A 15479-nucleotide genomic window follows, 5' to 3' on the forward strand; every position below is an offset into this window, starting at 1 on the left:
GCGATTCAGAGGAGGTCTGCAGACCACAGGAGCTGCTGGCTGTTAGAAGTGTGTTGTCCCTTGTGCTTGCTTTCCCTCTGCATGTTTTTTTTAAAAAAAACACACAAAAGAGAGTGCCAGCACACTCTGCAAATGAGCAATATTTGTCTCCGCAGCATCAAGCTGCTAATACAATCAGATCTATTACCCTTTGTCATCCTCTCAGTAAGATTGTTCCCCTCTAGGTTTTAGCCTCTGAGCCATGATAATAAATCACAGAAGGCTAAGGGAAAGTTGGTTACCCAAACACAGAAGAGTTTACCATTTAAATGGCAGAAAGCAACCATCTATGAGGCCCACAATGCGTGATTTTTGTTTTCTTAAAAAAAGATAGTTAAATCTGTAACAAAGAAAATTATTGCAAGAGAGAGTTCTCACTATATTTATGGTTATAAGGGATGTTGTACAAAACATAGTGCATCAGCTTTGTCTAAACATTACTTAGGTGTGAATACACAAATATAATTAAAAAAAACAACCAGGAGCATACTTTACAACATAACTTACAGTACTATAAATATATTTTATATACATGTTAGTATATTTTTAAGACATGATCTTCATACATACATATACATATATATATATTATATCTATACATATGTGGTTTGTATTAATATTAGACTATTCAGTGCTTTAATTTTAGTATGAATCTGCACTTTACATATAAATATTTGCATTTTTTAAACCAATAGCAAATTCTTCTATATCAGAAGGCTCTTGCAACCTCTTAAGCTCAGTCTATTGGTAGAGTGATCTGTCCATGGTTCTGATGAAGAGTTTTGATGTATCTTCAATCGAAGACTTGTCCTTCTAGTTTGACTGCTTCTCATGAGGCCTAAAATAGTGGCTGCAAAGGAATGACTGCAGGATGTGGTGACAGGAGTGAAGGGAACAGTGTGTGGGGCAATGGGGGAAATGCCAAATGGCTTGGGTGGAGAACTGAAGCTGGAATGAGGGGCAGTTGGGGTGGGCCAACGATGGCTGTGTGACTTGCAGGGCAAAGTCTTGGCCCGACTGACAGATGAGGTAAAGGTGTCCGTGAAAGAGCTGGGACTTGGGAAAGAAACTGTTGGTGAGGCTGAAGGACCTTAAATGTACTTGCTGCAGCAGCTGCGGCTGCGGCTGCTGCTGCTGCATGCTGTTGCAAAACCGTGTGGTGGATTGTGGTGACCGAGGTAGAGCACAGAGGCTGCTGCAAAGGCAAGGGCTGCAGAGGGGCATTGGAAGGTTGGACTGCAGCTGGAGGAAAGGTCAGCTTCATCTTACTAGCGAGCATGTTTTGCTGGAAGATCTGGTGGTAGGCCTCGCATTGCAGATCTTTGAACTTGTCGTGGCTTTCCGGAGGCAAAAGCAATGTGTGTTCGGGCAAAGTGAAGGGGGCAAGAATTTGCTCTGTGGTTAAAAAAGTGTGACTATTCATATGTGCTTCTTTAAAGGGCAAAGGGGGAGGTGCATTAAATATACCTGGGTTATACCGTAGCCACTCATTGACTGATGGGTTGAGTTTCTCTTGGGGCATAGCCTCAGCCACTTCATAATGACACAGATATGCTTTAGGAGGAGGCTGATCAAAGTTTCTTTCAAGACTGGGCACTTTATTAGGAGCTTGAATTTCGGGAACACTCAGGTTTTCAGGTTTTTCTCCTTCTTCTAGCATGTTTTGGGGTTTCACCATTGGTTGAACACTGTGTTCGGTAACAGAAGAAGAAGAAAATGTAGATTCCTCCAGAGAGGTAGTTTTCTCTGTACTGGAAGAGTTTGAACCTTTGATATTTTCTAATGAAAGTAAATGTTCAGATTGTGGAGCTGTTTGACTTTCTACTGACTGGATTGTTTGTTCCACATTACCATTTGCATCATCTGTGATGGAAGGTGTTTTTGTTTGCTCTGTGTTTTCTTCAGTAAATAGTTTGAGGGAATTATTGATTGTGCACACCCTTTTAGGAGACTCAACAATGACATTCCTTCTTGGTGCCCTCTCTCTAAATGCATGTTGAGTTCTTGCTCTCTTTCTCCTTCGTTTCCGTTTAGGTTTACAAGGTGCTGCTAAGTTACATGTTTGCCTCAGATTCTCTTCTGAGGAACAGGTCAGTGCATTTGAACTTTCATCTGATGAACACGAATACATATGATGTCTCCGTTTCCTATGGGACCTCTCTGGCTCTTCTGTGAGCGAATGATATGCTCTCTTTGTGGGCTGTGATTGATTCACACATTTTTCTTCAGGAAAATGGTCTAAATGTTTATGGTCTGGGGTACTGCTACATCTTCTGATTCTCCAACTACAAAATGCTCCAGAATGAACTGAGTTGCATCTTCCAGAACTTGAACCTGGTTTATTTGATTGTCTGTGAGAAATTGATTTACTCCTTCTCCACACTTGGTTAGAGTTAATGTAGAATTCTCTATTGTCTTTTATGTTGCAAGTGGGATGTAGACTTTGGTTACCATGGACCTGTGTGGATGTTCCACCACAGTCACTGTTCTCAACCTGGAAAGTTTCAGATGTCTGCTGAAAGAGTTCCACAACTGAATCTCCCATTCCATTTTCACCAGTGCCTTGTTCCAGAGCATTATGAAGTTTTGGATGTTTATCAATATCAGCACAGTTATTTTGCTGTTCAAGTAAGGGAGAAATTTTAATATCTGGCTCAGTAATTTCCTCCTCATAATGGTGGTGGCATAGCTTTCTTCTTCTTTTCCTCTTCCTGGTTTTGTGAAACCACTTTTCATGTGTTCTTTTTATCCAGGCTTTGTTTTGCTGTTCTGATGAGCTTTCATGTATACATTTTGGGGAATTATGACATTTTTCATTTTCTCCAATCATCCACAAAGTATCTAGGCTTAGGCCATCTTGTTTTTTATTGAGGCTACAATCCTCTGCCACTGAAGCATCCATCGTAGTTACTTTTTCATCATTGTATGGATGTGTGTTAATGTGAGATGCACAATCAACATTTGCTAAAAGAGATTTATCTGGACAGTCTAAACTCAAATCATGGTTTGATTGAGGTTTATTTTTCTCGAGGCATTCATTCGATCTTGATGACCTGAAGTCAAAACATAATGGATTACAACTGTATGAAATGACTGGCTCTGTGTTTGTGTAAATTAACATTTCTGATGGCCACTGAAGAATAGTTGATCCATGTTTGTTAAGCACAGGAACAAATGGCTCACAAGGTCTCTTTTGTGAATTTTGTTTACAAGGAAAAGCTACTGTTTCCCCCTCAGAATTTGCTGGCATCAGTCCATCCGGTGAGCATTTTTTAATTTCAACTTCAGCGGCTGGTGAATCGCTGCTCAGGTTCTGATCATTTTTTTCCTGGATATCCTGCTGTGATAAACAGTTTTCATTCACAGGGAGACCTGTGCATTTATTTCCATTGGGCTCATCACTATTACTTTCTGCAGGGAGGGCTTTGTTCCCAAGGGCAACTTTGGATGATGTTTCATCTGGTGAGGCAGCTGAATCTACATTAACAGAAAAGCCCTCTGAATCGCCAAGCCCAGGTTCTTTCAAATGAGAAGCAGGAGATCTTAATTCCATGACGTCCTTTATCATATTTCCTTCACTGGGTGGTTCATCTGGTGGTTCCTGTACTTGGAGAGATTCATCAGCATGTTTTTCCATTAGTGGAACAATAGAATTAGGTTTCTCCTCAGAACACAGAGACATTTCTTCATTCAGTGAAACCTGAAGGTTGCAAGGTCCAGGAACAAACCGGCTTCTTCTGCTAAGCCCATGTTCAGACGAAGTTTCATCATTGTATTCATAGAAGGCAGCGGCCGATGATTCCAGCTTGACTGCTGCTTTCTTAGGAAATGCAAAAGAGAACCCCACTTTATGTCCATGGAGCCCCTGCATTTGATCCCCAGGCTTGTTAATGTCTGGCTTGCTGTTATTTGCATTTTCAGGTGAGGAAGAAGCCACAGATGTAACATTGTCAGCCGTCTTTGAGCTGTGTAATAATGCAAAGTTGAATTCTTGCTCCTTTTTAGTAGAGTCGATGAGGGCACGTGGAGGGATTTCGTTACAATTATCTCGGACTGTAACTGTCGTGGATCTGAACATAGGGCCACTCCCTGGAGCACTGAAAGAAAACAAGAATACACTTTCTGTAAATGCAGTTCAGAAGCATTTGAAATGCAAAGCTAGCAGTGCAGTAACAATGTCACCTTTCCAAAAACAGCACAACCCTGACATTTTACAGGCAAAAGATACGCATGCATTTGAAGGCAATTCTGTGCACAAGTGCTGCCTGCAAAACTCTCCTGTAGGTCCCGTGAGTTCCAATTGCTACAGAGGGTTGTATATCACCACCATCATTATCAGGGGTCAGCAACCTTTTTCAGCTGTGGACCAGTCCACCGTCCCTCAGACCATGTGGTGGGCTGGACTATATTTTGGAGAGAAAAAATGAACGAATTCCTATGCCCCCAAAATAACCCAGAGATGCATTTTAAATAAAAGGACACATTCTACTCATGTAAAAACTTGCTGATTGCCAGACCGTCCACGGGACGGATTTAGAAGGCAATTGGGCTGCATCCAGCCCCCAGGCCTTAGGTTGCCTACGCCAAAATAGGCTTCCATTTGGTTTATAGCACCATCAATGTCTGCTCAAGTGCAGGGGTGAAGGAAGGGTAACCGGCACCCGGTGTGGGGTGTCGGGGTGGGGCAAACTGCCCGGCGACGCATGCACAGTACATAGCATGCGCCACTGGGCTGTTTCCCTCTCACACGGCGGCGGGCGGCGCGATGGCGGGCGGCGAGCCCATGGCAGGGTGCCAGTGTGGTGTAGTGGTTAAGAGCGGTAGTCTCGTAATCTGGGGAACCGGGTTCGCGTCTCCGCTCCTCCACATGCAGCTGCTGGGTGACCTTGGGCCAGTCACACTTCTTTGAAGTCTCTCAGCCCCACTCATCTCACAGAGTGTTTGTTGTGGGGGAGGAAGGGGAAGGAGATTGTTAGCCGCTTTGAGACTCCTGAAGGGGAGTGAAAGGCGGGATATCAAATCCAAACTCTTCTTCTTCTTGTCACCCCCTTAGAGATGGCACCTGGTGCAGACCTCCGCCTGCTCCCTTCCCTCCACCACTGCTCAAGTGTCTAGGAGGAACCTGATCTAGATGTCATAAGTGGGAGCTACCGTCTTTTGCTTTCTTGCTGCTTCCCCCATTTGCTTGCCTTTCTTAGGGCTCACTATGTGCAGCTGTCCAAAGAGAGATTGAAAGCAACGTCTCCTTCTTTCAGTGCTTGCTGGAGAGGGGAGGCAACAGCAGGAGGGAGGAGGAGGATGAACCCAGGCCGTGGTCTCTAGAGTTGGCAGAGGGCCCTTTGCCAAAGCATGGACTAGATAAGCTCAGTTGGTTAGGGTCTGTTGATAACACCAAGGCTGCAGGTTCGATCCCCATATGGGACAGCTGCCTATTCATGGGGTTGCACAAGATGATCCTCAGGGTCCCTTCCAACTTTACAGTTCTATGGCTCTAATTAACACTGTGGTTAAAGCAATGCCTCTTTTTAAAAAATGGAAGAAATGTATTAATAGATAGGTCTTAGAACTCTTCCATGCTGTGAAGTATGCAAAACAAACAAAAACAATTTCCGGGTTTCCCACCCATTCTCATTCAATATGGCGAACCACACTTTATATAACAGCTCTGTGTCCTGGGAGGAAATGAGCACATAGTCAGATGCCATGGGTTTCATTTGGCCTGATGTGGTTCTATTCTCTGGAAATAAAAAAGAAAAAGAAAAAGAAAAGAACAAAGGGTGGGGGAGAGAATAAGACACCATGTCTCTTTCTGGTCATTTATTCTCCAGCTCCCTTCTGTTCTTATTCTCTTACAAAGAAGTCAGGAAGACATCTATACCACTGAACTAGACAATTATTTGAAAGTGACAAGGACAGAATTGCAGCTGGAAGTTTTCTATGGGTCTTCCACACCATTACGCTGGAATGACAAAATTTGTCTTGAATTTTTCTTTAGGAGAAACATAATGGCAACTTTTGGTCTGGTTCACACACACACTGGCCCACCCCCTGCCAGCCTTGGACTGGAGTGTCTTCCACCACCGTGGGGAGAACCTTCAGCATGAACAGAGCCCTACACACAAGTACACCAAATTAAGGCTATCTGTCCATTGTGGTTGGGGAAATGGAAACCGGTACTTTACATGAGTGGGACTTCACATTTGGTGAAGGTTCAGTGAGAATAATGTGTGTGAACCTGGGACTTTTACCTATTTCTCAGTGAACATGACACCTACATGCTACAGTTGAATGTGTGAATGAACCAGACCTAATTTACATGTAAGCACCCCTCTCCCCACTGGTCAATAAAGGTGGAATTCAGTGTTGCTCTCTTGCAAACGTTCTGTCTTTGCAAGTATTTCAATTAGCCAGATGGGACAATCCCGTCTCTCCGTCCTCCCCATTGTTCTGTGGGTTCTCCTGACAACCCATCAAGTCATTCTTTGAGGGATGGTGGAACCCCATGGCTCAAGCAGAAGTCCTTGCACAGGGCTTCTCCTGATGGGGTTTCTTAAGCGAATCCCATTCCACATATTTATGAAAATCCATATTGCAGCTGTGAATCATAACACTAGGGATTTATTGTCTCTCAAGTATGTATATTTTGGTAAACATCAGTGTGGCAATTCTGCAGGGCATGTTTGCTCCCACCCTTCCCTTCAAGAAAGAAATGCAAGGCCTGCCACTCCGATGGGGAGGGGAGAGGGGCTTGGTCACATGGTATCAGTGGGCAAATAGGAGGTGGTCTGGGAGGGGTTTTTAAGGCAGCTCCTCCTTCAGACCCCCTCCTGTTTGCCCATTGGTACCCAGAGCTGAGTAGGATTTTTTTTTTTGGTTAGGGCCTCTCTTCCTCCCCCCCCACTTCACACTGTTGAGTAAATTTGATTGGCATTCAGGGAGAGGTGTGGCTTTCTTGCCAGTATGGCATTGAGTCTGGGTAGATAAGAAAGCTGGGTGCAAACCCTAGGTTTATGGAGGCAGTATTGGGCTAGGGACACCCTTCAGGGACCAGCTGCTACATTGTACCTGGAGGGCTTGGAGGAGTGTCCCTTGAGGCCTGGAGTACACACACAGGTGAATGCTGCACAGTCTGCATGCACTTGTGGGGACCATACACAAGGTTTTTCTGATGAAGAGGGAGTCTTTTATTCACTGACCTTAGCTGGGGAGCCACAGTGCAAGGCTGCAGCTCATGTCCAGACTGGGTGAGGATTTACCTGTCAGAGTTTGACAAAGTCCTCACCTGTCTGTTAAATCTGAATTTGTTTGATTGGGTTGACTTGTTTGGTTGGAATGCATATCCTCCATTCTGTTAACATTTTAAGAAATACATCTTTTAACCTATTCTATGCCTCAAGTCTCCTTTCTGGATGTGTAGGTTGTGAGCTTGGCATAAATTATATGTCAAAATCTCTTTAATCTTTAATTTGTACAGCATGCTGTCCAACATTTCTCTGTCGAAAATAGGGACACCCTAAGGAAAATAGGGACATTCTGGGATCAAATCAAAAACTGGGACAGCTTCTGTAAATCAGGGACTGTACCTGGAAAATAGGGGCACTTGGACATCATATGGCACAGGACTTTATTATAATGAGCCAAAGCACCATGCCTAGGATAGGGCACTAATTTCCCTACTCTATAAAATCCCACCTGCCAAAATTATTTTAGCTTCCCTCGAAACATCTTCAGATCTTTTGACTGAACAAGATCTTCCGCATTTGTCTCAAATTTCACTTTGTGTGCAATTTGGTGGAAAGCCCAACTGACAGCAGCTCTCCAGGGCCTCTCAGACAGTCTTGCTATCCTTGATCATTTCGTCGGAAATGCTTACAACGGAACTTGCAGCTTTGTGTATGCAAAGCATGGCCCCTGCCACTGATCGGCAACCCCCCCCTCCCCTGTGTTTTTAACGACATTTTGGGAATGCATGTTGCGCTAGCAATTTCGGAATGACTTTTAAACACATCTTATTTGACACACGAGTTGTTGAGTGAAGATCAGTATGGAACCCCCCATGGTCATTTTAAATAGTTGCTCTCCGAGCACAGCTACCCTATACCAGACAGGTTTGCATTTTCTCTGATGTAGCATGTAGAGCTCTTAGCTGTATTTCTAAAACATTTATAGCAGTATCTAAATGTATACAGTACCCCAGGGGTCCAGCTTGCAATTTCAGATATGTATACACATAGGCTGATCTATTGTCCTCCTCTCTCTCCGAAGCACCGCCATTAATAAATATACCATTAGGTATAATGTGATCATTAGCACAGCATGAGGAGTTAGATACGGACCTCTGGCTGTGAGTTATTTAAAGGTTACAAAGGCCTGAGGAGTAAGGGTAAAATAATAACAACACACACCCCAACTGGCAACATGCTAAATCAGAGTTTTTGGATTTAAACTGTTTCAGCTGTACAGTAACCTACAGGGCTTAAATTATTTCTAGTTTGAATTGTTCATGGTCTGCAGCCAATTCACTGCAGAGTCTTGGGTCTGGAAGAAGACTATAAGGTCACTCATTTTGCCTTTCTGTGATTAATTGCTTTATCTACAAATATCCCTCATGGGTTATTCTTCAAATCCAGAATTGAGGGGAGCAGGGGTGCTGAATACAACCATAGGGCAAGGATGATGATGAGGAGGAGGACAACGCCGACGATTTAAAGGGATATCTTAAGGAAGTGAGTCATGCCACCCATTAATTGGAAATAGGAAACGTTACTATTTTCAGGGGGTTATTAGTCAGTTCTGATGAGAAACAAAAGTTGCCATTAAGAAGTATAGGCCGGCAGGCAGGATTTGGGAAAAGGTCTTGGGAAATATAGATTCAAGACCCTGCTCAGCAAGCTGGGTATCTGTGAGTATACCTCAGTGTCAGTTGCCAACCTGTGAATGGATGTGATAACTGTCAAAAGAGTATAAAGGGGTATATAATTCATAGGAATTACATCTAACACTTGATAACCCAAATTCTCAGTTCTCGGATCTATATTTTTGAAAAAGTGGTCAAATGACATTTCTCTTAAATCAGGGTTAGCCAATGGGGTGATCTCCAGTCAGATGTTGCAGTACTACAACTCCCATCATCCTTGACCATTGGCTGTGCTGTCTGGGTCTGATGGCACCTGGACAACATCTGGAGGATGCATTGCTGGGTACTCCAGCCTTTCAGATTATTTTTTGTCAGTGCTCCCCCTGGTCATGAGGTACAGTATGATATAGGCTAGGTCTTAGAGAGCTGTTCTTTCTTACCAACGCAGTAAATCTCAGAGCAGTTTTGCATGACAATTCAGATCTCTCCACTTGGAAGTCCACTAAAAAACCCATGTTTATTGTTTTAAAAAATGTCAGAAATGAAGGAAAATATAGGACTTCAGTCATCACGCATAATTGCCTGTCAGTGCAACAAGAAAATACTTCATAATGGCAGCCAATCAATTTAGAACGTGCTAAGAGCAATGATTTGTGGTGATGAAGTGAATGCTATTAGCAGTTTGAATGTGTGAACACACCTCAATAAAAGTTGTAACACGAATTGCACATTTAAAGTGTGACAGAAAGCAGCAGCCATGAGGGGTCCTCTGTTTGCCGTTTCCACAGTATATATGGTTTGTGACACTGAGAAGCGGTTGCTTAATGCAGTAAAATGTTTGACTTCGTTCTTCCCACCCAGCATATCCTTATATTGCTGCTACACATATTTCGATGTCTACAATGGCTTCATGCAATCCCAGATGGGAGAGCAATATGGATGTTTGCAAACTGAGATGAAAGATGGAATGCTACTAGTGATAAAGGATGCAGGGAGGCTACCAATGATAAAAATGTGTGTTGGACCAGATCATCTGCTTGTTACTCGCATGTTCCCAGCAGTACTGATTGAGGGTTGGGTAGGGGGAGAGAAAATTAGGAAAATTAGGGATGTTCTGCCATCAGTCTACAGTGATCAGCATCTTCCTGTTGGGATCCACAGAATGCTGTGTGAGGTAGTAAGTCTGCAGGCTTGAGTTTGCTAGCTGACGCAATCAGCCTGCAATACTTTCTATGGAGGTGCTGGGTCAGAATGACTCAGCAGTAATGTGCTGACAGTTGATTGGCTGTCATTGGTTTAAAAGGGAAACCTGTCCAGCAGTAAAGGTGGTGGTGTAGAGGAGTGTGGTCGGAGAGAAAGAGTCTTCCTATTTGCCTTAAGGTGCAGCCAGGTACTCTGTCTGACTGTATGAACTACTTCTGTAGATATTTGTATATACAGTAAGGGTAAAGGTAAAGGGACCCCTGACCATTAGGTCCAGTCGTGGCCGACTCTGGGGTTGCGGCGCTCATCTCGCTTTATTGGTACAGCTTCCGGGTCATGTGGCCAGCATGACTAAGCCACTTCTGGCGAACCAGAGCAGCACACGGAAATGCCATTTACCTTCCCACCGAAGTGGTACCTATTTATCTATTTGCACTTTGACGTGCTTTCGAACTGCTAGGTTGGCAGGAGCTGGGACCGAGCAACGGGAGCTCACCCCGTCGCTGGGATTCAAACCGCCGACCTTCTGATCAGCAAGTCCTAAGCTCTGTGGTTTAACCCACAGCGCCACCCATAGCCCACATTTGTCTATATAGCTCACAATAAATAATACTGCACTGAATAACCTGGAACTCTGAGCTTTTCTGCTAAATCGGCGTGAAGAATTTGCGACACTTCCCACCGTAGCACCCACTTTTCCCCTGGGACCCTGAAGATTTTTTTACATGGCAAATTCCTTTGCAGGATTTGACTCAACCACTGGAACCTGCTCTCTCTGTAAGAGCTGTTCGACAGTGGGACAGACTCCCTCAGGGGGCTGTGGACTCTCCTTCCTTGGAGGTTTTAAAGCAGAGGTTGGATGGCCATCTGTCATGGATGCTTTAGCTGAGATTCCTGCATTGCAGGAGCTTGGACTAGATGACCCTTAGGGTACCTTCCAACTCTACAGTTCTATGATTCTGTGATAATATCACCAGGTAGCAGGTGGTGGGATGGATCTCTGCCAGAGACTCTGTAGACCTGTAGTCCGTCAGAGTAGACAACATTTGTCGCAGTAGACAACTAAAGTGTCCAGTGATTTGACTTTGAAGAAGCTAAGTTCATATCTGCTTGCACAATGGGACATTTGCTATCAATAAACTGCTTAAAGCAGAACAGGACCCAAATTTCAGAATGAATACTACAGAATTGAACTGGGTTGTGCAATATTGCGTAGACTAGCAGCAAGCCAGCGTATTCCTTTCTTCATCAGTGGTGTCCTGTCAAAATTCAAATGACTGACCTAGTTTCCTAATGTTTTCTACTGCTAAGCCTGATTTATTAAATATATATAGGACATGTTTTTAACTGAAATACTTGTCATTTTAGCTCTGTTGAAAAAGTAATGTTAAAACATTTATTTCTTTGCATGGTGCCACATCTAATTGCAACATACAGTTCAGAGAGTGCCAAAAATATATAGCTACTTTGTTCTGGTTTGAGATCTTAATAGTCATGGGGCATTCTGCCACATCATGTCATCTGGAATATTCTTTCCCCTTTCCCTGTACTTTTTACCTTTCAATAACTTTTCACTCACCACACAGCTTCTTTTCTCAGTTCAGCTAACTTGTGTAAGCGTTGAAGGGCTTTTTCTTGCTTCCTTTCATCTTTTCTTGATTTGGAAGCTACATTTCGGGCAAACTCCCTCTGTTTCAGCTCCTTGAGTCTCTATTAGGAACAAGTGAAAGCAGGGTCAGGGGAAAATGGGGAGGAGAGAAACATTTAATGCACAAAGAGAGAAAATATTGCAAAATAATTTAAGAAGCCATTATTTTCAGTTCTCACTAAACCCTCTGATTTATGCATTTATACAAACTGAGAGTAGCCCCCGAATTTAGCATATCTATGATGGCATTTCGTTCAATTGCTAGTCCTTCATGATTGCTTGTGTATTGTTTTGGTAGCAAAATGGTTTTGTTTAAGGAAATGACCCAATACTACTATCTCTACATTTATTTATGGGGTATTGTTTAGTTCCAAAAGCTTTGATGAGGAGGGAAGGTACATTTTTGTGGTTCATCTCAAGCACCAAATGCCTTGGACTGGCCCTTCTTGTTACTCAGCTACAAGTCTTCCACAATGTCAATATTTTTAGGTGGAATTCAATCACGTACCAGCAAATTCAGGTTGCACGGTTATAGCTGATTGGGAAAACTTTAACAACAGGCTTGGTTCCCAAAAAAGATTGTTCTGGAAAGCACAGGCAACTCCTGTTTTGATGCACCATTATCTAGCCTCACTGCAGACAATTTGGAATGAATGCTCACTTAAACAGTCAGTGTCATCTAATCTACCTCAAAACCAAGGTGAATGTTCAAGGAAGTGCTCAACAAGAAGTGCCCCAAGATATTAATCCAAAGCATTCAATATAAAGCAAGTAGGGAACTAGCTGCCTTGAAATAAAAAACAAAGAACTCTTGATATAAATCCTAAAATCACAGGTTTCAAAATTATAGATGAGAAGGCAGCATTCTTCTGCAGGCCCAGGGGGGGTGGATTCCATTCTGGCAAGGAACAGGCAGACTTCCCTCAGACCAAGCTGAGACAGAGACCAAAGACACAAATTAAACTACCACTTTGAAACCTGAGATCTGCTGTTGGGAGTTAGAGGGGTGGATGGACAAAGGAGCCACCATCTGCCCTACTGAGAGCCTGAGGGCCCTTCTACTGCCTCTATCCACCTGGTCCAGGGTGGGGCCAGGTTTTATAAGGACTGCTGCTGCTGCTCAGCAGAGAGGGCTTCTTCTTTTAAATTGCTTTTATATTGTTTTTTTATATCCTTAATTTTTTTTTTTTAGTGTTTTAACTGAGTTGTCCCAAATTTTCAGTTGAGTTCTCTACTGTTCCACACCAGTTAGTGGTTGTTTTTTTAATTAAAAAAAGTTCTTATGAAAATTAATCAGAATTTTAGCGTAAGTAGATACTTTCTGGGGGTATAATTTGGCCTAATATACATTATTTGCAAAGCAATTGTCCTCAATGTAATGTATTTTTGTGACGTTTTCACTAATGCATGTACAGTTTATCCCAGTATATGCATCTCTGTACACATTACTTGGAGAATTGTGTTGCAATAGATAGAGAAGTGTGCATTGTAAGTTGGTTTGCATATTGTTTCCGAAAGTGCAAATTTGGCAAGTTCACCTTTAAATGTGAACTGAATTGAATTAGTTCCCCATTCCTAATCTGAGGAATGGCTATGGAAACAGTTTAAGGTTTCCTCTATGATGGCACAGACATATAGAGAGGATCTTTGTATGTATGTGGGGAGTTTTTTTGGGGGGTGCAGTAAAATTGGGGTCTTCTTTTGTTATACAGACAAGCTTATTAAGCTAATCAAAGTTCAGCCTTTCCAATCTGACCCTAATCCAAACAACAACCCCAAAAATCTAACCAATTACATTTTCAATCTTGAAAGGTAAATACATTCTACCACAGTGGTTAAAATGGACAGATGAGACAATCAAATGCTACACAACTTTATTAAGGACAATCTTCAAAACAAATATTTACACTATGGATAGCAATGGTGCCCCTGTCCTTGCCCCACTGTGTTGCCTCAGAATTACTTCCAACTGATTTGGCACATCTGCACTCAAAAAAACTAGGCTCAGTATTTTAAGGTATATGTTGAAATAAACAAGGGTGTTTGCAAAAGGAGTTTGCAACTTTCATCCATCTGATCATTTGTATTATTCATTTATTTTAAATATTTCTAACCTGGTCTTATTCACAAGTGATCCCAGGGTGTGGTAACCCCCCCCCCCAAAAAAAAAAAACCCCAAATTGAGAACAATTACAACAGCATCATTCTGCACAATAATATCAGAAAACACGAACAGGCAAGCAAATAAAAATGGCAGCCATTCACATAGTTGACTACATCTTAAAAGCTAGTCTAGGAGTTAATATCCATCAAAGGCCTTAGCAAAGGCCTGTTTTGATAGCTGAATTTAGGGGCTGGAAAACAAACCAATACAACCCTTTTGTTTCTTCTGTAGTTTAGAGAAAGATCCTTAGCAACTCGCTCTGAGTTCTACCTTTCACTCCTGACCATCCACTATAGTTCTAATTTGCCTAACATTGTCACTTCCTGTGCTCTGTGCTTCCACAAACTCACATCTACACAATTCTTCATAAGTCTGATTTAAGTCTATTATTTATAATGGCACATAGATTTATAATAGCACATAGGAACCTGTGTTGTGCCAAGTTGTCACACCAGTGATCTGTCAAACGGAGTCTTGTCTGACAGACAGTGACTCTGCAGAGTGTCTCCCAGACCTAGCTGGAGATACCTGGAGCTTTCTGCATGCTGGTCTACAGCTCTTCCCTAGCAAGCACCTAGCAAGCACACCGCTGTTCAGGAGTCCTCCACTCCTCTCCATTTCCTTTCCTTTCCCTTAAACTGCAACCTTTGTGAAGCACATTTGCATGAACCTAATTTATTCACCCTTTAGTAGTTTGGTGTACTCCCTTTCTCATTCTGAGTGATACCAGCGCCGTGCCATCTGTCTCTTCAGATGCTGTCATAAACCTTAAAAAGATGCTGAGAAAGAGCAGAGTGAAATATTACACTCGTGGGTTAATGGGTATTACTTGTCACTTCAGTAGCTCTGCGTGGCTTTTCAGGGAACCCTTGATGGGTACAAATAAATGATTTGGAAGTTAAAATAATCATGACCTCTGCTGTAAGTATTCCCCAGGTGGAGCTTGCGAAAAACATTCCCGTCTGTTGCAAGCTAGAAACAATGAAACTTAGGCATTTTGGACAAGACTTTGGAATATTTGATAGCTGCACTATAATGCAGAATGCTAGGTTACTGAGGCTCCATTTCATAAAACCCAGCTCTTATCTTCTTTGAGGATTGAAGGTAGCAGTTGCAACCCCCTTGGTTGTATTAAAGATATTCTTCTCCTGTCTGTGCAGATTGGGACATCAGGAACATCGACACCACAGACTTAAACTGGTGAAACTATTTTAAAAAACCTGGCTCTCTGGCCAGGCAGTCATGCCCCCATGGCCGCACCGGGTGGGGGGATCTCCCCATCAGCTGGCGAATATGTGGGTCCAGCTGCTGGGAAGGAGGTGGAGAGCGATGGTTCTCAACCAATGCCCACCAGGGAAACAGTGAGTGTCCGTTCTGTGGACAAGGCCAAAATGCACACTACCCCCAGTGATGGGTAGCCCAACTCCAGGGAGGGTTGGTGGAAGATCTGATGACTGGGGTGACAAGTGGGAGTGGACCTGAATGAAGTCCTCAAGGGACTTAGTCAGCTCTGTAGCTCCACTCCCTGAGTGTGCCAATCTCTGGATCCATCTGCTATTGATCAGTTT

General features: G+C 43.0%; 1 protein-coding gene across 1 annotated transcript in view; it reads right to left on the reverse strand.

The window, feature by feature from the left end:
• Nucleotides 1-405: 405 nt before the first annotated feature.
• The window catches only part of ZNF804A (zinc finger protein 804A), a 190484-nt gene continuing 175410 nt past the window's right edge, over nt 406-15479 (reverse strand). The window contains exons 3-4 of the mRNA XM_077916270.1: nt 11679-11809; nt 406-4136 (exon numbers count right to left, since the gene is read on the reverse strand). Coding sequence (XP_077772396.1) covers nt 878-4136; nt 11679-11809 — 3390 coding nt within the window. The 3' untranslated portion in view covers nt 406-877. The remainder of the gene's footprint in view (nt 4137-11678; nt 11810-15479) is intronic.

This window comes from Podarcis muralis, chromosome 1, assembly GCF_964188315.1.
Source record: "Podarcis muralis chromosome 1, rPodMur119.hap1.1, whole genome shotgun sequence".
Taxonomy (NCBI): Eukaryota; Metazoa; Chordata; class Lepidosauria; order Squamata; family Lacertidae; genus Podarcis; species Podarcis muralis.